Source organism: Anoplopoma fimbria, chromosome 1 (assembly GCF_027596085.1).
Source record: "Anoplopoma fimbria isolate UVic2021 breed Golden Eagle Sablefish chromosome 1, Afim_UVic_2022, whole genome shotgun sequence".
NCBI classification, from domain to species: domain Eukaryota; kingdom Metazoa; phylum Chordata; class Actinopteri; order Perciformes; family Anoplopomatidae; genus Anoplopoma; species Anoplopoma fimbria.
The window spans coordinates 24,507,017-24,533,435 of record NC_072449.1 but is presented as its reverse complement, the minus strand read 5'-3'; the positions used below and the strand labels follow the sequence as shown (position 1 = coordinate 24,533,435).

General features: G+C 37.2%; 5 protein-coding genes and 2 pseudogenes across 5 annotated transcripts; all 7 read right to left on the bottom strand.

The window, feature by feature from the left end:
* Positions 1 to 1,373: 1,373 nt before the first annotated feature.
* LOC129095773 (olfactory receptor 52E8-like) lies at positions 1,374 to 2,342 on the bottom strand. The gene has a single exon (XM_054604333.1). The coding sequence runs from the start codon at positions 2,340 to 2,342 to the stop codon at positions 1,374 to 1,376; it is 969 nt and encodes a 322-aa protein (XP_054460308.1).
* A 2,327-nt stretch (positions 2,343 to 4,669) lies between these two features.
* Positions 4,670 to 5,635, bottom strand: LOC129097514 (olfactory receptor 52K1-like; annotated as a pseudogene).
* A 1,905-nt stretch (positions 5,636 to 7,540) lies between these two features.
* On the bottom strand, positions 7,541 to 8,509 carry LOC129093359 (olfactory receptor 52E8-like). Its single transcript, XM_054601364.1, has one exon. The coding sequence runs from the start codon at positions 8,507 to 8,509 to the stop codon at positions 7,541 to 7,543; it is 969 nt and encodes a 322-aa protein (XP_054457339.1).
* A 2,181-nt stretch (positions 8,510 to 10,690) lies between these two features.
* LOC129097507 (olfactory receptor 52K1-like) lies at positions 10,691 to 11,656 on the bottom strand (annotated as a pseudogene).
* Positions 11,657 to 12,829: 1,173 nt separating this feature from the next.
* LOC129094365 (olfactory receptor 2AT4-like) lies at positions 12,830 to 13,804 on the bottom strand. Its single transcript, XM_054602505.1, has one exon. The coding sequence runs from the start codon at positions 13,802 to 13,804 to the stop codon at positions 12,830 to 12,832; it is 975 nt and encodes a 324-aa protein (XP_054458480.1).
* Positions 13,805 to 20,182: 6,378 nt separating this feature from the next.
* On the bottom strand, positions 20,183 to 21,157 carry LOC129092550 (olfactory receptor 2AT4-like). The gene has a single exon (XM_054600538.1). It carries the CDS (start codon positions 21,155 to 21,157, stop codon positions 20,183 to 20,185), a length of 975 nt encoding a protein of 324 aa, XP_054456513.1.
* A 2,945-nt stretch (positions 21,158 to 24,102) lies between these two features.
* On the bottom strand, positions 24,103 to 25,077 carry LOC129092475 (olfactory receptor 2AT4-like). Its single transcript, XM_054600445.1, has one exon. It carries the CDS (start codon positions 25,075 to 25,077, stop codon positions 24,103 to 24,105), a length of 975 nt encoding a protein of 324 aa, XP_054456420.1.
* Between the last annotated feature and the right edge of the window lie 1,342 nt (positions 25,078 to 26,419).

The window sequence follows — 26,419 nt, the reverse complement described above, 5'->3', positions numbered from 1 at the left end:
TGTGCTGATTTGGGAGTGAATTTTCTGGAGAATTACAAAAATTGTGTATCACTTTGCTGATTTTAATCTTTTTGTTCCGTTCTTTTCAAAGATTTGTTTTCTAAGCTTAGTGATTGCATTTTTTGAATAAACTTGATGTGCATCAGTATTACTGTTGTTAATGCTGTTATGTTCAGTTCTACTTTTGACTGTCTTCAGTTTAGTGAGTTGCAGGTTCAAACTATTACTTCAGTTCAGTAGAAAATTTGGCCGATACAAGCACTGTCTACAAGATTAAATCACATCAACCAACAGAGTTATCACATCAGGAAGCTTAAGTGATTTTTGCTGTCATTCAGTAAACATTCAAGCAGGAAGTAATCAAGGCAGAGCTGAGTGCTCTCAGTCACCAGTAAGTGGAGCTCCAATGTTAAAAGCTACTGATTCTTTTGTGACAATGTCAGTTCTACTCTCTATGAGTGTAACAGTCTATTGAAAATATTCCACCTCAGTCATGCATTTCAAATAAAAACATTTAACTGCCTTACACTTTGCTTTTATTGTTTCAACTATCTGTAAGCAATGTGTAACCCACTTTGGCATATAGTAAATATAAAGATTAACGTGAACATATAAACATAAAGATTAAATAAGTGAAAGTTATGCTTTGTAATTTATTACTGTAGAAGGTATAAACTGAGAACAATGGTTATTATGGAATGTCTGTGATTTCTTTGCATTCCTACACCAACACGTACACATCTCTTAGTTGGTTTTCCCCCCTCTCACATTTATATGCACACAAATACCCAAACACATGGCGACACAATGGTCATCTGATCAGTGTCACCGGTATTATTAGTCCACATCAATGAGAAAAAGGGGTATTTTGAAACTATAAAACATATTCAAAGCTGGAGTGTGGGTACAAAGACATCAACATCCTTTACATTCAGGCCCTTGCCAGACAAGTTCACACAACTGATTAAGCCTATTGTCGCCAGGGAGCACTCTCTTCAAGTTTTCCATACACATTTTTTAACTTTACTACTTTCTATGAAGGCTGAGTTTCTTTTTGATCTGGAACGTCATGTCCAGAAACTTCTTGGAAACTTCTAACTTTCCACATTAGTTTCTGCCAAATCACATATTTTTCCCATTAAGCCTTGCTTGGGGGAAATACTTTTCAGTGCGAAAGATGAAACTTAGACTTATTTAGCAGTATGCCATGTTTCCTGTGCACTAAAGGTGAAGAAAGGAAAAAGAATACCAACAATGAAATTTGAACAAATGAATGGCTGTTGGAAAGCAGGAATGAAAGTTGGGAGATAAGTGTTAAGCCCAAAATGTAAGGTTGGGATTTGTCCATAATGTCCCATCATCTGTCAGCTTCATTAATATGAAAGTTGTATCTTAATTCCAATTTTAGTTTTCCTCAGCCTCTTCTTTAACATCTCCTTAATGGCTTGAGTCTTAAAACAATATATGATAGGATTAACAGCAGCAGGGAGAAGACTGTACCACAATATCAAGAAAATACGCACATCTAAACTGAAAGAAAATCCAACAGTATTAGATACATAAACAAAACACCTGGGAAGGTAAAAGAGGCAAGTGATGAATATTTGTGGGGTACAAGTTGATAAGGTTCTCTTGCGACCTGCAGCATTGGACATTTTCAAAATAACCACAAGGATAGAGATGTAAGAAAACACGATGAATGCAAGAGGAAGCAATAGACAAACCATGGCCATGCAGAGAGTAGTGACCTGTACAATTTTAACATTCTCACCACAAGCCTGACTTGTTATAGAAATGTGGTCACAGTAGCACTGAGCAATGATATTTGATTTACAGAAAGGTAAAGTGAGGGCATGGAGTACAATAGCTACCACCAAAGGCAGAGGGATGAACCAAGCAAACCCACAGAGCACAGATATGATGTTGTTTGTCATTAGGACAGGATAACGCAGTGGAATACATATTGCAATAAAGCGGTCGAGAGTCATTACCAACAACATGAACGAAGTTACTGATCCTAAATAATGAACAAAGAACATCTGTGTAAAGCACCCATAAAATGAAATAATGCTATCACCAAACCAGTATTTTGATATTATCCTGGGGAGAGTCAAAGTGCCAAATGTTAAGTCATTCAGAGCCAGGTGACAAAAGACCAGATATGTTGGTTTTTGCAGAGACTTCTCAAAGATCACAAATGTCAAAATGAAAATATTTTCTATTGCAATAGCTAGGTAGATGAAAAAAAGCAGAGCTGACACAGGTCCGTAATGCTTTGGAGAAAGTCCAGGGAATCCAAGGATCAAGAAGCTTCTCATCCCTGTCAAATTAGCAATCATCATTTTAAGTTTACAATAAGTATTCAGAAACAAGACATGGAATGAAGACCTGCAAGGTAAAAGCAAAGATTAGACCTTTACAATGTTAAATGCAGGATACACTACCAATATATCATATAGTCAAAAGACATATTCAAGACCCAACTATTCAAAATGATCCCCTTATATCTGAAAATAACTTATAACAAAAAGTATATCTAATGAGGTTGATGCTCTACTATCTGAATACGGCTCTAACTTGGAGGTGGTATCCAAACACACATTACAATGTCTGGATGCCAGGTTTTATCAGTCATTTATCAAGTTTGATCTGACATATCCTCAAAGGATCATCAGGTTAATCAAACAGCCATTAGTTGGTTTGTTGTTTCCTATTTCCAACAAGTTTAACAAAGGAACAAAAAACATCTAATTATCTAATTCATAAAAGCTTGGATGAAGCTAAAGTCAGAATTAAGAAGGGAAAAAAAGGAAAACAAAATAGATAAATAAATTACAATGACTTATTACTTACATTTGAAACATATATTTTTAGCCTCAAAAGTATAATAAATACAATTGTTAAAACTTAAATGTAATCAATCCCACAGTGTTGCATGACACGGGAGAATACTGTTGGACCCATTTTACCCTCAACTACCCTTAGCTTTTGGATTTGTTATCCAGTTCCTAAATAGGGTGACTTGATATCATTATTGAACGGTACTTGGCTCGAAATATTTTATTTTTTAACAGAATTCTTTTTTTGCAGTCTACTGCAATGATTAGATTGAATAGGTCTGAAATGTAATTTCTCAGTCCATAGTATGTTCAGCTGAAATTCCCTGATCCAATTCTAATAGTGCTATTCCTACACTAACCTTCTATTACTACAACAAAGTTTTAACATAGCTTTTCTAAGGCAAGTCGCCTGTTAATTCCATCCTCTTATAGGCATCATTGTGCATTTTCCACTGAAACAGGAGCCTATTCCTATTTAAATCTGCACACATTTGCTATGCTTTGACCTTTGTTTTTACCAGAGACTAGTGATTCAGCCATTCCTTTTGAACTGGTGCTCTGACAAATCTTTGTCTGTTTTTGCACTTTGAATTATCAGTCTGGATGAACCCTTGTACAGTGATCTGTTCCTAATGTACAAAACATAACTTTTATGCCAACCTTCAATACAATTTAAATATTCATGTCTTTTTTATGGTTATGATAATGTAATTCAAAGCTACTGGTTAAGGTTGAAGAAAGACTATACCTTGGTTAAATGTTGAAAAAGTCAACACAGGATGCAACAACCTTTTCATTGTTCACTCAGAACAACTATCTTTCCATAACGTTAAAGTGACAGCACACTGCAGGGTTGACGCTAACACGTGTGTCTGGCGTCAAAATAGTTTGGCAGGATGGAGTCAATTTCAGGCCCATCATTTTGATTTTTAAAAGGCTGTAGCATTATATTGGGGTTTTCTGTCCATATTATTATACTAAATTGGTAGCTACTAATGTAATGATCAGTAACATTTTAGCACTTTTGATAGAGACAAACATTGAACAACAAACTGGAATAAACCTACCTGTACACTCAGTTTACTACAATGCATGTAGTCAATATTTGAGCCTATGCATGTGGGTGGCATGTAAAACCTATGCTAAACTCATTCACCCTAAACAAACGGAGCAGCTTTTGTTCTGATTTGTGCAGAATCTGACTTGGTGGCACCAATGAAAAGCATTAAGAATTACGATATAGGAATAGGCCAGTCCTCTGCTGTTGGTCTTGATTACTTATGTATGTCATATGGTCATCATTAAATAGAAAATGTCCAGCACCAGTTTAAAGTTCCTCACAGTAACTTTAGGAAAATAAAGGTGGTGTTGGTCATGTGTTCATGGTTTGATATTTGTATTATAGCACAGTTGGCTGATCCCATGCAAAGGGGAACTGACCAAAAGGCAGTATTTGATGAGTTGGGAGTGAGAATGTACTGATTGTTATATTTGAAACTGTCTCATGTTCTAAAATCCCCATGGTGTGGATTATAATACATCCCGGTTGGCTTGATCTGACATCTACTGTTGGAAATTATAAAGTACAATAAGGTAGAGCAACTTTTCTTTAAAAACATGATTTGCACATTTGAATCTGGCTCATTGAAATATATCAAAATCTTAAATAAACACTTAGTAGTTGTGAAAGAAAAGTAAGGCACTATGGTCTTTTTTGTTTCATTTTAATGCCACATGGATCATGTCACTTTCTTACATTCACTTTTTAGTACAGAACATTTTACAGATCTTATATTTTTAGAATCGAATGCACACATTTGAACACTGGATCACATTGCATTTTACTTCATTCCGACTATGGAATTTTTCAATCTCTTTATCAGAATGTCTTTGATATCTTTTGTTTTGAAGCAATATATGATTGGATTAACAGCACAGGGAAGAAGGCTGTACAACAATATCAATAAAATGCGGATATCCAAACTAAAAGAGAATCCTGTAGCATGAGCTAGATAAACAAAACATCTTGGCAGGTAATACAGGCAAGAAATCAATAACTGTGGTGTACAAGTTGATAAGGTTTTATATCGCCCCTCCTGGTTTGTTACTTTTAAAACAACTACAAATATGGAAATATAGGAAAAAATTACAAATGAAAGTGGAAGCAAAAGACTAAACATTGCAAGACTTACAGCAACAGCCTTAACATATTCTATATCTCCACCACACGCCAGGCTTGTAATTGATATGTGGTCACAATAGCATTGCACAATGATGTTAGAATTACAATAAGTCAAAGTCAGAGCATGAAATACAACTGCCAACATCCTAAGAAATGTCCCAATCCACGAAAACCCACAAGCCATAGAAACAATCTTGTTTGTTATTAGAACAGGATATTTCAATGGAAAACACACCGCAATAAAACGATCAAGGGCCATAATCAGCAGAAGGAGAGAATGAATTGCTCCTAAGGAATGAACAAAGTACATCTGAGTGAAGCAGGCATCAAAAGATATAAATTTGTCAACCCACCAGTATCTGGATATCATTTTTGGTAAGGTCACTGTCCCGAATAACAAATCATTCATTGCCAGATGACAGAAAATCAGATATGTTGGTTTATAAAGCTGCCTCTCAACCCCAACAACAATTAGAATAAAAATATTTCCAACTACAATAACTAAGTAGGTAAAGAAAAGAAGAGTTGAGACAGGTGCATAATATGTTGGGTCAAGTCCTGGAAATCCAAGTATTATGAAATCTTTGATTGCTGTTATGTTTGTATTAATCATTATGATTTAAAAGTGTTAAAATGTTGGGGGAAATGCTCTCTTGTAAAAAATTGTAATTAACTATTGATCATCCTTCAGACATTATCTAGAGGTAGTCTTTATGATCTAGCTGTTCCCCAATCCTGAGTCATCTCACTCCAGGCTGAAGTCTTTACGGCACAGTATAAATGCTCCTTAGTGAATGATGTAACAACATATTTGGCCACTCAGTAGGTGTTGTATTACGTTATTCACCTCTCCCAGTAGAATAAAACCTTTGGCTGGTGAATGTTGTGCACTGCGGTTGCCACATTCTATGAGACATATAGCAGGATGTTTGTTAAAATATTCACAGTGTGAGAAAGTGGCCGGCGACTTTAGTTTGTTTTTCTTTTATGCTTTTTGGATAATTAATACAGACTGATGATTGATTTCCTCTCAGTGAGACACAGAACATAGAGGTGAATCACAACAGTTAACTGGCCATACACATGTTTCGCATCAAGTTCAAGAGAAACTTTTTTTCAGGTATGAGGTGACAGAGGTGAGATGAAGCAAAGCAAAGTCTTTGATCAGTTGACCTTTAGTGGTGCTGTCTTTTTTTTTATTGTTTAAGGTTGTGGCATTCTGCCTCTCTGTCCACCTCTTTATCCACATCCCCACTTCCTCAAAACCAGGAATTGCCTATCCCTTGCTGTCCACCAGATGCCCTCAGGCTTTTCCACCAGAATTCATCATTCACCTGCTCACCTGTTCTCACTTCCTTCATCAGTCACTTATCACTTAAACCGGTTCACTTCCTGTGTTCCCTTGTCAGTTTGTCAAAATTGCAATATGTTTTTTTTGTCATATCTTGTCATATCTTTTGGGCCTGGCAGCAACTGCATGAACAGGAAATAGTGTGAGACATTGCCAGATCAATTATAGGTCAGAATAAAACAATAGATATATTCCGTCATTCTGTATAAACACTTTTGACCTCCTTTTAGACAAAAATAATGTTGCAGGCTAGAAGACTTTTAGCAAAACCCATTTTAAGCTGTATCCAAAATGACATGGTTAACATTGTGACAGCTTTGGCTTTTTAATTTGTTCCAATCAGTGTTTTTATGAAACTTTCCAGTCATCACAAATAGAGAAGGCTAAATATGAAGAAAGCATTGATAAATGCATTGGTTTATCAGCTGCTAATAGCTGAAACTTGTGCTTTTTTTGGAAAGATGCATCCGTTGACTTTCTTCCACAAGCTCTCTCTCATGTCTTTAGCCCTTAAGCAATATATAATTGGATTAATCATTGGAGGGATAAGGCTATAAACCATGATTATTACTATTCGCACCTCAGAACTAAATTTTATGCCAGCATGATTGGCTAAATACACAAAACATCTGGGCAAATAATAGAGTGAGATTATAATCAGCTGAGTACTGCAAGTTGACAGAGATTTAATGCGACCTTGTGCATTTGCAATCCTAAGTACTGCTATAATTATAGCGCTATATGAGAACACTATGAATGCCAGAGGTCCCAGTAAGACAAACATTGCAAAAATTAAAGCAGGAAGAGCATAAGGGGCCCTGTTAACGCATGCTAGGGTTGTTATACCAATATGATCACAGAAGCAGTGGTTGATAATGTTTGAGGAACAGTACGGGAGAGGGTATGCCCTAATAACTAACATTAAAGGGCCTGCCTTGGCAATAATCCATGCTGTAATACTGAGAATTTGGATATTGGAGTTTTTAAGAACAATGGGATATTTGAGAGGATGGCAGATCGCCACATACCTATCTAAAGCCATTAGGAAGAGAATATAGGAATTCACTGTGCCAAGATAGTGAACAAAGTACATTTGGACAAAGCAAGCAGTGAATGAAATGGTCCCTGTTTGAAACCAATACATACTGATAATTTTAGGTAAAGTCATTAATATGAAAGTTGTATCTTAGTTCCAATTTTAGTTTTCCTCAGCCTCTTCTTTAACATCTGCTTAATGGCTTGAGTCTTAAAACAATATATGATAGGATTAACAGCAGCAGGGAGAAGACTGTACCACAATATCAAGAAAATACGCACATCTAAACTGAAAGAAAATCCAACAGTATTAGATACATAAACAAAACACCTGGGAAGGTAAAAGAGGCAAGTGATGAATATTTGTGGGGTACAAGTTGATAAGGTTCTCTTGCGACCTGCAGCATTGGACATTTTCAAAATAACCACAAGGATAGAGATGTAAGAAAACACGATGAATGCAAGAGGAAGCAATAGACAAATCATGGCCACGCAGAGAGCAGTGACCTGTACAATTTTAACATTCTCACCACAAGCCTGACTTGTTATAGAAATGTGGTCACAGTAGCACTGAGCAATGATATTTGATTTACAGAAAGGTAAAGTGAGGGCATGGAGTACAATAGCTACCACCAAAGGCAGAGGGATGAACCAAGCAAACCCACAGAGCACAGATATGATGTTGTTTGTCATTAGGACAGGATAACGCAGTGGAATACATATTGCAATAAAGCGGTCGAGAGTCATTACCAACAACATGAACGAAGTTACTGATCCTAAATAATGAACAAAGAACATCTGTGTAAAGCACCCATAAAATGAAATAATGCTATCACCAAACCAGTATTTTGATATTATCCTGGGGAGAGTCAAAGTGCCAAATGTTAAGTCATTCAGAGCCAGGTGACAAAAGACCAGATATGTTGGTTTTTGCAGAGACTTCTCAAAGATCACAAATGTCAAAATGAAAATATTTTCTATTGCAATAGCTAGGTAGATGAAAAAAAGCAGAGCTGACACAGGTCCGTAATGCTTTGGAGAAAGTCCAGGGAATCCAAGGATCAAGAAGCTTCTCATCCCTGTCAAATTAGCAATCATCATTTTAAGTTTACAATAAGTATTCAGAAACAAGACATGGAATGAAGACCTGCAAGGTAAAAGCAAAGATTAGACCTTTACAATGTTAAATGCAGGATACACTACCAATATATCATATAGTCAAAAGACATATTCAAGACCCAACTATTCAAAATGATCCCCTTATATCTGAAAATAACTTATAACAAAAAGTATATCTAATGAGGTTGATGCTCTACTATCTGAATACGGCTCTAACTTGGAGGTGGTATCCAAACACACATTACAATGTCTGGATGCCAGGTTTTATCAGCCATTTATCAAGTTTGATCTGACATATCCTCAAAGGATCATCAGGTTAATCAAACAGCCATTAGTTGGTTTGTTGTTTCCTATTTCCAACAAGTTTAACAAAGGAACAAAAAACATCTAATTATCTAATTCATAAAAGCTTGGATGAAGCTAAAGTCAGAATTAAGAAGGGAAAAAAAGGAAAACAAAATAGATAAATAAATTACAATGACTTATTACTTACATTTGAAACATATATTTTTAGCCTCAAAAGTATAATAAATACAATTGTTAAAACTTAAATGTAATCAATCAACACCCACAGTGTTGCATGACACGGGAGAATACTGTTGGACCCATTTTACCCTCAACTACCCTTAGCTTTTGGATTTGTTATCCAGTTCCTAAATAGGGTGACTTGATATCATTATTGAACGGTACTTGGCTCGAAATATTTTATTTTTTAACAGAATTCTTTTTTTGCAGTCTACTGCAATGATTAGATTGAATAGGTCTGAAATGTAATTTCTCAGTCCATAGTATGTTCAGCTGAAATTCCCTGATCCAATTCTAATAGTGCTATTCCTACACTAACCTTCTATTACTACAACAAAGTTTTAACATAGCTTTTCTAAGGCAAGTCGCCTGTTAATTCCATCCTCTTATAGGCATCATTGTGCATTTTCCACTGAAACAGGAGCCTATTCCTATTTAAATCTGCACACATTTTGATGCTAAGACTTTTTTTTTTACCAGAGACTAGTGATTCAGCCATTCCTATTGAACCGGTGCTCTGACAAATCTTTCTCTCTTTTTGCCCTTTGAATTATCAGTCTGGATGAACCATTGTACAGTGATCTGTTCCAAATGTACAAAACATAGCTTTTTTGCAAACCTTCAATACAATTTATTTGTAACAAGGAGTAGTCTTCTCAGCCATCTGACTGTACATAATCAAGCTTTTGTGGCAGCCGATTCAAAACCTTTGCACAGCAGTGTAAATATTCATGTCTTTTTTATGGTTATGATAATGTAATTCAAAGCTACTGGTTAAGGTTGAAGAAAGACTATACCTTGGTTAAATGTTGAAAAAGTCAACACAGGATGCAACAACTTTTTCATTGTTCACTCAGAACAACTATCTTTCCATAACGTTAAAGTGACAGCACACTGCAGGGTTGACGCTAACACGTGTGTCTGGCGTCAAAATAGTTTGGCAGGATGGAGTCAATTTCAGGCCCATCATTTTGATTTTTAAAAGGCTGTAGCATTATATTGGGGTTTTCTGTCCATATTATTATACTAAATTGGTAGCTACTAATGTAATGATCAGTAACATTTTAGCACTTTTGATAGAGACCAACATTGAACAACAAACTGGAATAAACCTACCTGTACACTCAGTTTACTACAATGCATGTAGTCAATATTTGAGCCTATGCATGTGGGTGGCATGTAAAACCTATGCTAAACTCATTCACCCTAAACAAACGGAGCAGCTTTTGTTCTGATTTGTGCAGAATCTGACTTGGTGGCACCAATGAAAAGCATTAAGAATTACGATATAGGAATAGGCCAGTCCTCTGCTGTTGGTCTTGATTACTTATGTATGTCATATGGTCATCATTAAATAGAAAATGTCCAGCACCAGTTTAAAGTTCTGTTGGAAAATTATAAAGTACAATACGGTAGAGCAACTTTTCTTTAAAAACATGATTTGCACATTTGAATCTGGCTCATCGAAATGTTAAATAAACACTTAGTAGTTGTGAAAGAAAAGTAAGGCACTATGGTCTTTTTTGTTTCATTTTAATGCCACATGGATCATGTCACTTTCTTACATTCACTTTTTAGTACAGAACATTTTACAGATCTTATATTTTTAGAATCGAATGCACACATTTGAACACTGGATCACATTGCATTTTACTTCATTCCGACTATGGAATTTTTCAATCTCTTTATCAGAATGTCTTTGATATCTTTTGTTTTGAAGCAATATATGATTGGATTAACAGCACAGGGAAGAAGGCTGTACAACAATATCAATAAAATGCGGATATCCAAACTAAAAGAGAATCCTGTAGCATGAGCTAGATAAACAAAACATCTTGGCAGGTAATACAGGCAAGAAATCAATAACTGTGGTGTACAAGTTGATAAGGTTTTATATCGCCCCTCCTGGTTTGTTACTTTTAAAACAACTACAAATATGGAAATATAGGAAAAAATTACAAATGAAAGTGGAAGCAAAAGACTAAACATTGCAAGACTTACAGCAACAGCCTTAACATATTCTATATCTCCACCACACGCCAGGCTTGTAATTGATATGTGGTCACAATAGCATTGCACAATGATGTTAGAATTACAATAAGTCAAAGTCAGAGCATGAAATACAACTGCCAACATCCTAAGAAATGTCCCAATCCACGAAAACCCACAAGCCATAGAAACAATCTTGTTTGTTATTAGAACAGGATATTTCAATGGAAAACACACCGCAATAAAACGATCAAGGGCCATAATCAGCAGAAGGAGAGAATGAATTGCTCCTAAGGAATGAACAAAGTACATCTGAGTGAAGCAGGCATCAAAAGATATAAATTTGTCAACCCACCAGTATCTGGATATCATTTTTGGTAAGGTCACTGTCCCGAATAACAAATCATTCATTGCCAGATGACAGAAAATCAGATATGTTGGTTTATAAAGCTGCCTCTCAACCCCAACAACAATTAGAATAAAAATATTTCCAACTACAATAACTAAGTAGGTAAAGAAAAGAAGAGTTGAGACAGGTGCATAATATGTTGGGTCAAGTCCTGGAAATCCAAGTATTATGAAATCTTTGATTGCTGTTATGTTTGTATTAATCATTATGATTTAAAAGTGTTAAAATGTTGGGGGAAATGCTCTCTTGTAAAAAATTGTAATTAACTATTGATCATCCTTCAGACATTATCTAGAGGTAGTCTTTATGATCTAGCTGTTCCCCAATCCTGAGTCATCTCACTCCAGGCTGAAGTCTTTACGGCACAGTATAAATGCTCCTTAGTGAATGATGTAACAACATATTTGGCCACTCAGTAGGTGTTGTATTACGTTATTCACCTCTCCCAATAGAATAAAACTTTTGGCTGGTGAATGTTGTGCACTGCGGTTGCCACATTCTATGAGACATATAGCAGGATGTTTGTTAAAATATTCACAGTGTGAGAAAGTGGCCGGCGACTTTAGTTTGTTTTTCTTTTATGCTTTTTGGATAATTAATACAGACTGATGATTGATTTCCTCTCAGTGAGACACAGAACATAGAGGTGAATCACAACAGTTAACTGGCCATACACATGTTTCGCATCAAGTTCAAGAGAAACTTTTTTTCAGGTATGAGGTGACAGAGGTGAGATGAAGCAAAGCAAAGTCTTTGATCAGTTGACCTTTAGTGGTGCTGTCTTTTTTTTTTTTTTTTTTTTTTTATTGTTTAAGGTTGTGGCATTCTGCCTCTCTGTCCACCTCTTTATCCACATTCCCACTTCCTCAAAACCAGGAATTGCCTATCCCTTGCTGTCCACCAGATGCCCTCAGGCTTTTCCACCAGAATTCATCATTCACCTGCTCACCTGTTCTCACTTCCTTCATCAGTCACTTATCACTTAAACCGGTTCACTTCCTGTGTTCCCTTGTCAGTTTGTCAAAATTGCAATATGTTTTTTTTGTCATATCTTGTCATATCTTTTGGGCCTGGCAGCAACTGCATGAACAGGAAATAGTGTGAGACATTGCCAGATCAATTATAGGTCAGAATAAAACAATAGATATATTCCGTCGTTCTGTATAAACACTTTTGACCTCCTTTTAGACAAAAATAATGTTGCAGGCTAGAAGACTTTTAGCAAAACCCATTTTAAGCTGTATCCAAAATGACATGGTTAACATTGTGACAGCTTTGGCTTTTTAATTTGTTCCAATCAGTGTTTTTATGAAACTTTCCAGTCATCACAAATAGAGAAGGCTAAATATGAAGAAAGCATTGATAAATGCATTGGTTTATCAGCTGCTAATAGCTGAAACTTGTGCTTTTTTTGGAAAGATGCATCCGTTGACTTTCTTCAACAAGCTCTCTCTCATGTCTTTAGCTCTTAAGCAATATATAATTGGATTAATCATTGGAGGGAAAAGGCTATAAACCATGATTATTACTATTCGCACCTCAGAACTAAATTTTATGCCAGCATGATTGGCTAAATACACAAAACATCTGGGCAAATAATAGAGTGAGATTATAATCAGCTGAGTACTGCAAGTTGACAGAGATTTAATGCGACCTTGTGCATTTGCAATCCTAAGTACTGCTATAATTATAGCGCTATATGAGAACACTATGAATGCCAGAGGTCCCAGTAAGACAAACATTGCAAAAATTAAAGCAGGAAGAGCATAAGGGGCCCTGTTAACGCATGCTAGGGTTGTTATACCAATATGATCACAGAAGCAGTGGTTGATAATGTTTGAGGAACAGTACGGGAGAGGGTATGCCCTAATAACTAACATTAAAGGGGCTGCCTTGGCAATAATCCATGCTGTAATACTGAGAATTTGGATATTGGAGTTTTTAAGAACAATGGGATATTTGAGAGGATGGCAGATCGCCACATACCTATCTAAAGCCATTAGGAAGAGAATCAAGGAATTCACTGAGCCAAGGTAGTGAACAAAGTACATTTGGACAAAGCAAGCAGTGAATGAAATGGTCCCTGTTTGAAACCAATACTTACTGATAATTTTAGGTAAAGTTGTTGTGCTAAAAAGGATGTCACATGTACATAGATTTAGAATAATATAATACATTGGTTTATGGAGACTGCGGTTGGTTGCAAATAAAAAAAGAATTGTAACATTGCCTGTTAAAGTTAAGATATAAACTAAGAACAATACTGCTGAGACAAGGCCTTGGTACTCTGGATCAAGTCCAGGGAATCCAGTAAGGATAAATTCAGTCACGGTGCTATGATTTCCCTCTGGCATGATGCAGCAGAAATGTCCTAAACACAAGGCAAAAGGAAATATGGGGCCAGTGAGTCAACACTTTACAATAAACATTTAAACAATAGCAATGTAGCAATAGCAATTATGTATCATTATTTATATGAGGTATAATTCATTGTCTTTGTCTCCCAGTTGTACTAATACATTTAAATAATTAAAATAGAATTAATAAAACATAGTATGAATAACTCTTTAAGACTTTAGTTGCCTATATCAATTTCTAGCACTCAACCTTTTGCACTTACCTTTCTCAAACAGTTCAGCAGCATGTTCTGCCAACTCGCCAGCTTATTCAGCTCTTAAAAAGAATTTGGGTAGCATGTCTTGTGATGAAGGTCCATGTCCATCCTTTTTAATTCTCTGTGGGTCACTAATTCTCTCTCTCTCTCTCTCTCTCTCTCTCTCTCTCTCTCTCTCTACCTGGTTCTGCTCCAGGTTTCTTCCTGTTAAAGGGAAATGAACCCCCTGATGCTCATTGTGGGAACTGTTGGGTCTCTGTTAATAAAAAATACTAGACCTTTTCTATATAAAAAGTGCCATGAAATAACTTCATCAAGCAGATAGATGTCCACCAATTAAAAAATAAACATTAACATTAATGGTAATAGTAACTTGTATATCATAAGTTTCTTTTTTCTCATTAGGTGTTAATATTTTGCTTTCCGCCAATAATTAGCATTAAATTGTTCAGTGGGGAAATACTTTACTTGACATTGCAAAGCAAGGAACACTCATCTCATCAGGATTATTTGAAAAAAACATTTATTTAATAATGCTGATGAAGTATATGTCCCACAGGACTAAACAATTACACGTGAACAAACCCCCACTGTGTACCTTAATTTATACTGACGAGAGTGTTAATATCCCCAGTGTTTAATGCAGGTCTCTTAGCACATCGCACGTGATTAGTCTAAGTGAATGAAAAATAGCAGTGTTGCAGTACTCAAGATCAGTCTTAGTCTCAAGAATACTTTTTTAAGTTCTCTGAAACAGCCGCATTTTTACTCAGTGTTGTTTCGGCCTCAAACACAGAGTCCTCTGGATGTTATTTCAAGACCACAATTGAGGTGTATCACTAAATTATCCGTGCATTGTTGATACATTTGTTAACGTTATACTGTGGTTGCTCATAGAAGACAAAAACAAAAATGTTCCATTGAAATGCCTTTTGATTATTTTATCAAGAATTTTCTCAAGGTACATTTATACATACACAGATGTACAGTATATAAGGAAATACAAGAGATGAATGGAGAGGAATCTCAACCCGTCAAAGTCTTTGTCTTGTCTCGGTCTCTAAACACTGGACTGGGCCATGATTTGCTCTCGGTTAAGGGGGTCTTCACTACACCACTAAAAAGTAGCAGTAGCAGCAGAAGCATGATTAGTGTTGTAAGTAGTACAGAAGTTTAATCTTCATAAATGGTAAAACCTGTATTCAGTTTTCTAACAAGTATCTCTAAAGATGATGGCTAAAGCACAAAATTAATTTTAGATGCAATCAAGGCCACCTTGAGATTTTTCACCAACATTCATTCTTTGAAAAAACAATGAAAAGAGTGGATGGAATTTGGCCGGTAATTAGTGAATGACACCAGTCACTTATCAATTTAAATTGTCAAAGATTTGCTGGTTAAATCCTCTTAAATATGAGGTTTTGTTGCTTGTTTAGAAAGCAGCAACTTCTTGATTGAAAGTATTTGTTCCCTCTGCTCTTTTGTAAAATCTACCCTCTATTATTGTAAACCCCTAGCCTTGATGGGGATAATTATTGCACGTTCTTTTGATCTTTCGTCTTGACTATTGCAATTCCCTTTTCACCTACTTTATAGGGACTTTCCTGGATCACTTACATGTAGCCCAAAATGCTGCTGCTAAATCCTATAAAAGGTCTTATGTAACACCAATTTTGATTTCTTTACACTAGCTTACCATCAAATTCAGAAGTGAAATCAAGAAAATTGTGAACCTTTTGAGACCCAAAAGTGGTCACGCTAAAGAGCTACTGCAGCCATAGAAGAACCTGAGGTATCAGAAGGTGTTGCTGCCTTACAGGCTACAGTACACTTACTGGCATTTCACATCATTCATTTTTTGCCTCTTCCAAATCTATAGAACTTAACTCAGGTGTCAGTTCATATGTAAACAACATTAATGCATTGCCAAGATAGTTAGAGAAAAGAGTAGTTCATCAGAAGATGTCTGTGAAGCAGTGTCTGAAATATTCTTGGGAAAACAACATTGCATGAGACTGTTTTGAGATGAGAATTCCCCAAGGTACAAAGACACACACCACACACAGTGACCCACACTCACACATGCACACTTAAATTACACACACAATACACTAATTAGCTTCCTCTTGGAATTCCTTTTGTGTTGCTGCTTCTGAGTCTAATGATGATCCCAAAACAAACACGTCACTGTACTTCTATAATGTAAGATTTGCTAGGATTGAACTACATTGAGCTGTAGTGTTTACAATGTTCACCATCTTTAGTATGTAAGTAATTGCTAATTAGCACTTAACACAAAGAACAGGTGAGGATATTGGAATATGATGCTTTTTTTCCTTAAAAAAATTCACACCTTAACTTGATGATAGTGCTAGTGGAAAAGTCAGGGGGCACCCAATTTATCACAATTCAAATAGGTTGTTGAGACCGGTCACTCAAAGCTACAAATGTGACATTTAATTCATGCTAATGCTGTCCTTACTGTACATGCAATATAGCTACTATATAGAACAGTTCTGACCAAGCATCATTGTTTAAAGGAAAAGTTCAACATTTTCTGAGCAACACTACACTTTTTGGCTTTTAAAACATAAATATATACATAACTGTAGTCAGGACATGGCTTAACATAAAGATGTGAAAGGACAAGCAGCTAGCCTCTATCCAATGGGGGGTAAAAAAGAAAAGCCATTCAACACCTTTAATGCTGAGCAGATATGATAACATAGGTTGCCATCCGGGTGGCAACCTGCGGTTCTGAAAGGTGAAGCCAAGGCAGAAGTGCTATGAACTTGCATTGACTCTAATGACCATCAGGGGCCAACTCCTCTGGTTGCAAAAAGAAATCTATGAGAAAATTAACCTACTTCTTACTTGATTTAATACCTTAGCAAACATTATAAATATAAGTTTATAGTGTCAATCACTAGTTTAGAAGGTTAGAAGGATCCCTCCTCTGTCGTTCTCCCATAGGTTTCTTCCTTTTTTTCTCCCTGTTAAAGGGGTTTTTTAGGGGAGTTTTTCCTGTGCCGATGTGAGGGAAGGACAGAGGATGTCGCATGTGCACATATTGTAAAGCCCTCTGAGGCAAATTTGTCATTTGTGATTCTGGGCTATACAAAATAAACTGAATTGAATTGAAATAGTTTCAAGTCTTCTTGAATACAACATCATGTTCATTTTGTAAATTAAGGTCCCATTTAGAGTGAAATAGACCATAAAGCAGTCTATGCTTTAGGGAGCGCTACATTGTAATTTACAAGTTGCCGCCGCTACCAGAGTCGTATACGGCACCTCTACGTCACTCCTCCACAGTCCAAACAAGTCTCTTCCGCTCACTATTTGCAAAAAAGAAAGATGGCAACAGCCAAAAATTCAAGATGGTAACAGCCAAAAAGCCAAACTCGAAGCTTCAATGTCAACCAACCAATGGCTGACGTCCCGAAGACAATGTTCACTTCTTTTAAACAGTCTATGATTGTATCTTGAATAACTTTGGCAAGAATGGGGCCTCTGGCAATTCATTGTTGACATTCACAGATCTTAACTTGTTAATAACCCGACAGCCCGGCAGCTGGCCCGGCTGAAAAATTTTAGAGATAAAGAAGATCCTGGTATCATATGAAATTAGAAGACCTAAAGTGTAATTTAGGCTTCTGCTGAAAAGCTTGTGCAGAGCTTCCAGAGAGCCGCAGAGTAGTGTCACATATAATCAGACTACGCTCCTGGCACTGCAGGCGCCGCAGAAGTTTGATATGACCCCAGAGCCGGAAATTGGGATTTCCTGTTGTGTTAGGTAAAACTTATGTGGAACTATTGAATCAAATAAATTGAAGACCGCTTGTCAAAGGATTTGTAAACTGCAGGTCCAAATCAACAAATGACATACTTTGTGCAATCTGCTGCACTACTTTATATGCCTGGCCTGGGGAGAGGTGCCAGCACAGAACGCATAGGATGAGAAATCTGAATCAGGAATCCAATGGTACCATTCAGAGTAGGGCTACATTTTGATGAGGGAAAAACTGGCATTGCCGTTTTCAAAGGGGTCCCTTGACCCCTCACTTTAGGATGCGTGAATAAATCCAGTCCACTAAAAACAGCTGACGTTATGTTGCAAAATGTGTTCCGGGGTCCAGGGTCTTCCCACAATTTACCTCACGCTTTTCGTCCAAGTTTTGCAGGCTGCTGGTGGCCACTGTCAGGCTGACATCTGGGTTTCACCCTCAAACTAATGGTCAAGTCGAGCAAATGGATCAAGAGATGGAGCCCCTCTTGCGCTGTCTCTCCTCAAGCAACCACTCCTCATGGTTCTAAGCAACTCCTGTTGATCGAGTAAGCCTACAACACCCTGCCAACTATCCATGAGAATTCACCCCACCTTCCATGTTTCTAAGAATAAACCTGTCAAGGAGAGTCCCCCTCGGCCCCTCTCGAAACCCCCACCAGCCCCACAGCTCATCGATGGGGCACCTGCCTACACTCTCCGTCGCCTCCTCAAATCTCAGTGGCATGGTAGGGGAGTGCAATACCTAGTGGACTGGTTGGGTTATGATCCCGAAGAGCACTCATGGGTCCCCACTCGCAGCATACTGGATCCATCCCTTATCACTGACTTCCAGCACTTTTCCTAGCTGTAGTATCGACTGATCCTCAGCTGGCCGCTGAGAAAGAACCGCCCCCACACCCATGTCCAAGGGTGTGGGGGCGACCTTCAGCCGCAGAGGACCAACGGAAGGACTCATGCTGAGAGGTTAGGGCAGTGAAGGGAGCTGCAACCAAATTGTACTTACAAGGAACCGTCGGTCGTCCGCAAAGCCCAGAAAGTGGGGAGTTACTTGCATGTGGATGGAGGAGGCCAGTCAATGACTGCTTTGTTCTTGGCCGGGCACAACTGGATGTTAACAGCATTGACAAAGCCCCGGAAGGATACCTCTGAGTTGTGGAAGCTTTTACAAAGAGGTGGTTCTCTAAACACCTTTGGAGGAATACATATTCCTGTTTAGACTTTGACAAAATAACAATGTCATCTAGATACACAAAAACACAGACATTGAGCCGATCATTGACTTACCCCTGGAAAGACTGGGGAGTCATTGGTGAGACCAAATAGCATAACTAAATACATATAATGTCCACTGGGAGTCTTAAAGGCAGTCTTGCACTCGTCCCTCTCCCTGATTCTAACCAAATGGTAAGAATTTCTGAGCTCGAGTTTGGCCTATGCTGATGTTAGAATCACAGCCTAAATTATTATCCCAGGTTGGCCCTGAAGGAGGACGATGTTGATAAAATATTTAACATGGCATGTTAATGTTAGCAATATATTTAGATATTTCTTTGATTTTGAAATACTGAATAAATACATTAGTAGATAATAATACATGATAAGTAATGGTTGTATTGGCTAAACAAACACATTCCATTCGCCAAATACAACAAATTGTTGTGTAACACAAAATGTATTAGCCGTACATACAAATTAGACATTTTATATATATTGCTTCCGATGTAACAGTAATAATGTCATAATATTTTGTTCAAACATTTGCAGTCAAAGTGTTTGCACTGCAAGATCACATTAGCACATCCAAAACTTCTATTAAATCCAAACTGAATATGAAAAAGACAATGACCTTCATAGAATAGTACAACAGACACTTGATAAGCAGTATTTATTTGACCGGTGGTACAGTGTATATTTCTTGTATGTGTACCTGAAAGAAAAAAAATACATTACTGTGCTGGACGTCAAAGACAATGTCAATGTTTCTGTTAAGAGGGAGTAGGTAGGGAGTAGTATAACTACTACTACACTCCCACTTCCAGCTTTTTTTGGCCTGGCAGCAACTGCATGAACAGTGTTGCTTAAAAATATACCCCTTATTTTAAATATTCCATCATTCTGTTAATCTTTGACACAAAAATAGTGTTGAAGGCCGGAAGACGTTTAGCAAACCCATTTTAATTTTTTTTTCAAAATGACATGGTTAACATTGTGACAGCTTTGGCTTTCAGTTTGTTCCCAATCAGTGTTTTTTATAAACATTCAAGTCTTCCCAAATAGAGAAGGCTATATCTGAAGAAAAAAAAAAAAAAAGATAAATGCATTGGTTTATCAGTTGCTAATAGCTGAAACCTTTGCTTTTTTGGGAACAGTCTTTGTGTTAAATTGCTTCCACAAGCTTTCTCTCATGTCTTTAGCTCTTAAGCAATATATAATTGGATTAATCATTGGAGGGATAAGGCTATAAACCATGATTATTACTATTCGCACCTCAGAACTAAATTTTATGCCAACATTGCTGGCTAAATACACAAAACATCTGGGCAAATAATAGAGTGAAATTATAATCAGCTGAGTACTGCAAGTTGACAGAGATTTAATGCGACCTTGTGCATTTGCAATCCTAAGTACTGCTATAATTATAGCGCTATATGAGAACACTATGAATGCCAGAGGTCCCAGTAAGACAAACATTGCAAAAATTAAAGCAGGAAGAGCATAAGGGGCCCTGTTAACGCATGCTAGGGTTGTTATACCAATATGATCACAGAAGCAGTGGTTGATAATGTTTGAGGAACAGTACGGGAGAGGGTATGCCCTAATAACTAACATTAAAGGGCTTGTTTTGGCAATAATCCATGCTGTAATACTGAGAATTTGGATATTGGAGTTTTTAAGAACAATGGGATATTTGAGAGGATGGCAGATCGCCACATACCTATCTAAAGCCATTAGGAAGAGAATCAAGGAATTCACTGAGCCAAGATAGTGAACAAAGTACATTTGGACAAAGCAAGCAGTGAATGAAATGGTCCCTGTTTGAAACCAATACATACTGATAATTTTAGGTAAAGTTACTGTGCTAAAAAGGATGTCACATGTACATAGATTTAGAATAATATAATACATTGGTTTATGGAGACTGCGGTTGGTTGCAAATAAAAAAAGAATTGTAACATTGCCTGTTAAAGTTAAGATATAAACTAAGAACAATACTGCTGAGACAAGGCCTTGGTACTCTGGATCAAGTCCAGGGAATCCAGTAAGGATAAATTCAGTCACGGTGCTATGATTTCCCTCTGGCATGATGCAGCAGAAATGTCCTAAACACAAGGCAAAAGGAAATATGGGGCCAGTGAGTCAACACTTTACAATAAACATTTAAACAATAGCAATGTAGCAATAGCAATTATGTATCATTATTTATATGAGGTATAATTCATTGTCTTTGTCTCCCAGTTGTACTAATACATTTAAATAATTAAAATAGAATTAATAAAACATAGTATGAATAACTCTTTAAGACTTTAGTTGCCTATATCAATTTCTAGCACTCAACCTTTTGCACTTACCTTTCTCAAACAGTTCAGCAGCATGTTCTGCCAACTCGCCAGCTTATTCAGCTCTTAAAAAGAATTTGGGTAGCATGTCTTGTGATGAAGGTCCATGTCCATCCTTTTTAATTCTCTGTGGATCACTATCTCTCTCTCTCTCTCTCTCTCTCTCTCTCTCTCTCTCTCTCTCTCTCTCTCTCTCTCTCTCTCTCTCTCTCTCTCTCTCTACCTGGTTCTGCTCCAGGTTTCTTCCTGTTAAAGGGAAATGAACCCCCTGATGCTCATTGTGGGAACTGTTGTGTCTCTGTTAATAAAAAATACTAGACCTTTTCTATATAAAAAGTGCCATGAAATAACTTCATCAAGCAGATAGATGTCCATCAATTAAAAAATAAACATTAACATTAATGGTAATAGTAACTTGTATATCATAAGTTTCTTTTTTCTCTTTAGGTGTTAATATTTTGCTTTCCGCCAATAATTAGCATTAAATTGTTCAGTGGGGAAATACTTTACTTGACATTGCAAAGCAAGGAACACTCATCTCATCAGGATTATTTGAAAAAAACATTTATTTAATAATGCTGATGAAGTATATGTCCCATAGGACTAAACAATTACACGTGAACAAACCCCCACTGTGTACCTTAATTTATACTGACGAGAGTGTTAATATCCCCAGTGTTTAATGCAGGTCTCTTAGCACATCGCACGTGATTAGTCTAAGTGAATGAAAAATAGCAGTGTTGCAGTACTCAAGATCAGTCTTAGTCTCAAGAATTTTGAGACCCAAAAGTGGTCACGCTAAAGAGCTACTGCAGCCATAGAAGAACCTGAGGTATCAGAAGGTGTTGCTGCCTTACAGGCTACAGTACACTTACTGGCATTTCACATCATTCATTTTTTGCCTCTTCCAAATCTATAGAACTTAACTCAGGTGTCAGTTCATATGTAAACAACATTAATGCATTGCCAAGATAGTTAGAGAAAAAGAGTAGTTCATCAGAAGATGTCTGTGAAGCAGTGTCTGAAATATTCTTGGGAAAACAACATTGCATGAGACTGTTTTGAGATGAGAATTCCCCAAGGTACAAAGACACACACCACACACAGTGACCCACACTCACACATGCACACTTAAATTACACACACAATACACTAATTAGCTTCCTCTTGGAATTCCTTTTGTGTTGCTGCTTCTGAGTCTAATGATGATCCCAAAACAAACACGTCACTGTGCTTCTATAATGTAAGATTTGCTAGGATTGAACTACATTGAGCTGTAGTGTTTACAATGTTCACCATCTTTAGTATGTAAGTAATTGCTAATTAGCACTTAACACAAAGAACAGGTGAGGATATTGGAATATGATGCTTTTTTTCCTTAAAAAAATTCACACCTTAACTTGATGATAGTGCTAGTGGAAAAGTCAGGGGGCACCATTGTAATTTACAAGTTGCCGCCGCTACCAGAGTCGTATACGGCACCTCTACATCACTCCTCCACAGTCCAAACAAGTCTCTTCCGCTCACTATTTGCAAAAAAGAAAGATGGCAACAGCCAAAAATTCAAGATGGTAACAGCCAAAAAGCCAAACTCGAAGCTTCAATGTCAACCAACCAATGGCTGACGTCCCGAAGACAACGTTCACTTCTTTTAAACAGTCTATGATTGTATCTTGAATAACTTTGGCAAGAATGGGGCCTCTGACAATTCATTGTTGACATTCACAGATCTTAACTTGTTAATAACCCGACAGCCCGGCAGCTGGCCCGGCTGAAAAATTTTGGAGATAAAGAAGATCCTGGTATCATATGAAATTAGAAGACCTAAAGTGTAATTTAGGCTTCTGCTGAAAAGCTTGTGCAGAGCTTCCAGAGAGCCGCAGAGTAGTGTCACATATAATCAGACTACGCTCCTGGCACTGCAGGCGCCGCAGAAGTTTGATATGACCCCAGAGCCGGAAATTGGGATTTCCTGTTGTGTTAGGTAAAACTTATGTGGAACTATTGAATCAAATAAATTGAAGACCGCTTGTCAAAGGATTTGTAAACTGCAGGTCCAAATCAACAAATGACATACTTTGTGCAATCTGCTGCACTACTTTATATGCCTGGCCTGGGGAGAGGTGCCAGCACAGAACGCATAGGATGAGAAATCTGAATCAGGAATCCAATGGTACCATTCAGAGTAGGGCTACATTTTGGCGAGGGAAAAACTGGCATTGCCGTTTTCAAAGGGGTCCCTTGACCCCTCACTTTAGGATGCATGAATAAATATGGGTTCTATGGGTACCCGAGATCAATCCTTGACAGAAAAGCACACTTTATTCTAATCCCATGCAGTGTTGGGCAAAACCTAGGAGGTTTTTTTGCATGAAGAACAAGTTGCCTATCCCACTTCCAGCTTTTTTGGCCTAGCAGCAACTGCATGAACAGTGTTGCTTAAAAATGTACCCCTTATTTTAAATATTCTATCATTCTGTTAATCTTTGACACAAAAATAGTGTTGAAGGCCGGAAGACGTTTAGCAAACCCATTTTATTTATTTTTTCAAAATGACATGGTTAACATTGTGACAGCTTTGGCTTTCAGTTTGTTCCCAATCAGTGTTTTTTATAAACATTCAAGTCTTCCCAAATACAGAAGGCTATATCTGAAGAAAAAGAAAAAAAAAAAGATAAATGCATTGGTTTATCAGTTGCTAATAGCTGAAACTTTTGCTTTTTTGGGAACAGTCTTTATGTTGAATTGCTTCCACAAGCTTTCTCTCATGTCTTTAGCTCTTAAGCAATAGATAATTGGATTAATCATTGGAGGGAAAAGGCTATAAACCATGATTATTACTATTCGCACCTCAGAACTAAATTTTATGCCAACATTGCTGGCTAAATACACAAAACATCTGGGCAAATAATAGAGTGAAATTATAATCAGCTGAGTACTGCAAGTTGACAGAGATTTAATGCGACCTTGTCCATTTGCAATCCTAAGTACTGCTATAATTATAGTACAATATGAGAACAGTATGAATGCCAGAGGTCCCAGTAAGGAACACATTGCAAACGTAAAAGCAGGAAGAGCATAAGGGGCCCTGTTAACGCATGCTAGGGTTGTTATACCAATATGATCACAGAAGCAGTGGTTGATAATGTTTGAGGAACAGTACGGGAGAGGGTATGCCCTAATAACTAACATTAAAGGGCCTGCCTTGGCAATAATCCATGCCGTAATACTGAGAATTTGGATATTGGAACTTTTAAGAACAATGGGATATTTGAGAGGATGGCAGATCGCCACATACCTATCTAAAGCCATTAGGAAGAGAATATAGGAATTCACTGTGCCAAGGTAGTGAACAAAGTACATTTGGACAAAGCAAGCAGTGAATGAAATGGTCCCTGTTTGAAACCAATACTTACTGATAATTTTAGGTAAAGTTGTTGTGCTCAAAAGGATGTCACATGTACATAGATTTAGAATAATATAATACATTGGCTTATGGAGACTGTGGTTGGTTGCAAATAAAAAAAGAATTGTTACATTGCCTGTTAAAGTTAAGATATAAACTAAGAACAATACTGCTGAGACAAGGCCTTGGTACTCTGGATCAAGTCCAGGGAATCCAGTAAGGATAAATTCAGTCACGGTGCTATGATTTCCCTCTGGCATGATGCAGCAGAAATGTCCTAAACACAAGGCAAAAGGAAATATGGGGCCAGTGAGTCAACACTTTACAATAAACATTTAAACAATAGCAATGTAGCAATAGCAATTATGTATCATTATTTATATGAGGTATAATTCATTGTCTTTGTCATCCAGTTTTAGTAATAAATTTAAATCATTAAAATAGAATTAATAAAACATAGTATGAATAACTCTTTAATACTTTAGTTGCCTATATCAATTTCTAGCACTCAACCTTTTGCACTTACCTTTCTCAAACAGTTCAGCAGCATGTTCTGCCGACTCGCCAGCTTATTCAGCTCTTAAAAAGAATTTGGGTAGCATGTCTTGTGATGAAGGTCCATGTCCATCCTTTTTAATTCTCTGTGGATCACTAACTGTATCTCTCTCTCTCTACCCGGTTCTGCTCAAGGTTTCTTCCTGTTAATGGGAAAGAAACCCCATGTTGCTCATTGTGGGAAATTAAAAAGTACTAGAGGTGGTTCTGGTACCAAGTACACTTATGAACCGCCCTATGCTCAAACATGGTGTTCATTATGGACAATACATGACTAGCACAGAAGTCCAACAACAAAGCGCCACTTGGGATCAGATCAGGCACGCCGTTCCTCCCAATGAAGGTTCACAATGTACCTGACCCCAATGCCTATCCCTGCGGGTGGTGAGCCCACAGGGCAGTGGCTCCATGCTGTTTCTTCGGTCTGTGCCCAGCCGAGCCCCATGTGCAAAGGCCCAACCCCAGCCAATCGCCGGCGAGCTCCCTTCCCAGGTCTCGCTCCAGAAGGGATGAATTGCCGATTCATCAGGGATCTGCGAATATGCAGTATTGTAATTGCTATTTCAATGTTTTGTGAGATTTATCTTACATAAATATTTGGAAAGTGTTGCTGAAAACTTCCAGTAAAAAGTCAACTTCCACTAAAAATATATACTTAAGACAGCTTGATTATTGAGAATTTTTATTTTATAATACTCGGAATAGAAATCTTATTTCTTCCTTCTCTATTTTCTCTGGTATGGTAATAGAGTTTACTTAAAATGTATTATTATTCCTTAGCTTCTTACCTTTCAAGAAATAACAGATATATGCATATAAGCCTTAAAGGTGAAGTTTCCAGATTAATTTTGGGTGTATTATTTAAGGTGTTTTTTCTGGGTGACAGGGCTAGGGGTTAGGAGGTTATATTCATTTATTCTGTCTCAATGGCCATGTGATGAGGTGGTTCACTTTTAAATTGTGATCTGTAGGCTTTATATTTTTAAGCTGTTTTTGCTGCTGAATCAGTTTGACATCCTGGATATCCACAAATATTGACATATATTG

What these genes read in the sequence shown, in the direction of transcription:
- LOC129095773 (XM_054604333.1), bottom strand. Translation starts at nt 2,342, where the DNA reads ATGATGATTGCTAATTTGACAGGGATGAGAAGCTTCTTGATCCTTGGA.
- LOC129093359 (XM_054601364.1), bottom strand. Translation starts at nt 8,509, where the DNA reads ATGATGATTGCTAATTTGACAGGGATGAGAAGCTTCTTGATCCTTGGA.
- LOC129094365 (XM_054602505.1), bottom strand. Translation starts at nt 13,804, where the DNA reads ATGCCAGAGGGAAATCATAGCACCGTGACTGAATTTATCCTTACTGGA.
- LOC129092550 (XM_054600538.1), bottom strand. Translation starts at nt 21,157, where the DNA reads ATGCCAGAGGGAAATCATAGCACCGTGACTGAATTTATCCTTACTGGA.
- LOC129092475 (XM_054600445.1), bottom strand. Translation starts at nt 25,077, where the DNA reads ATGCCAGAGGGAAATCATAGCACCGTGACTGAATTTATCCTTACTGGA.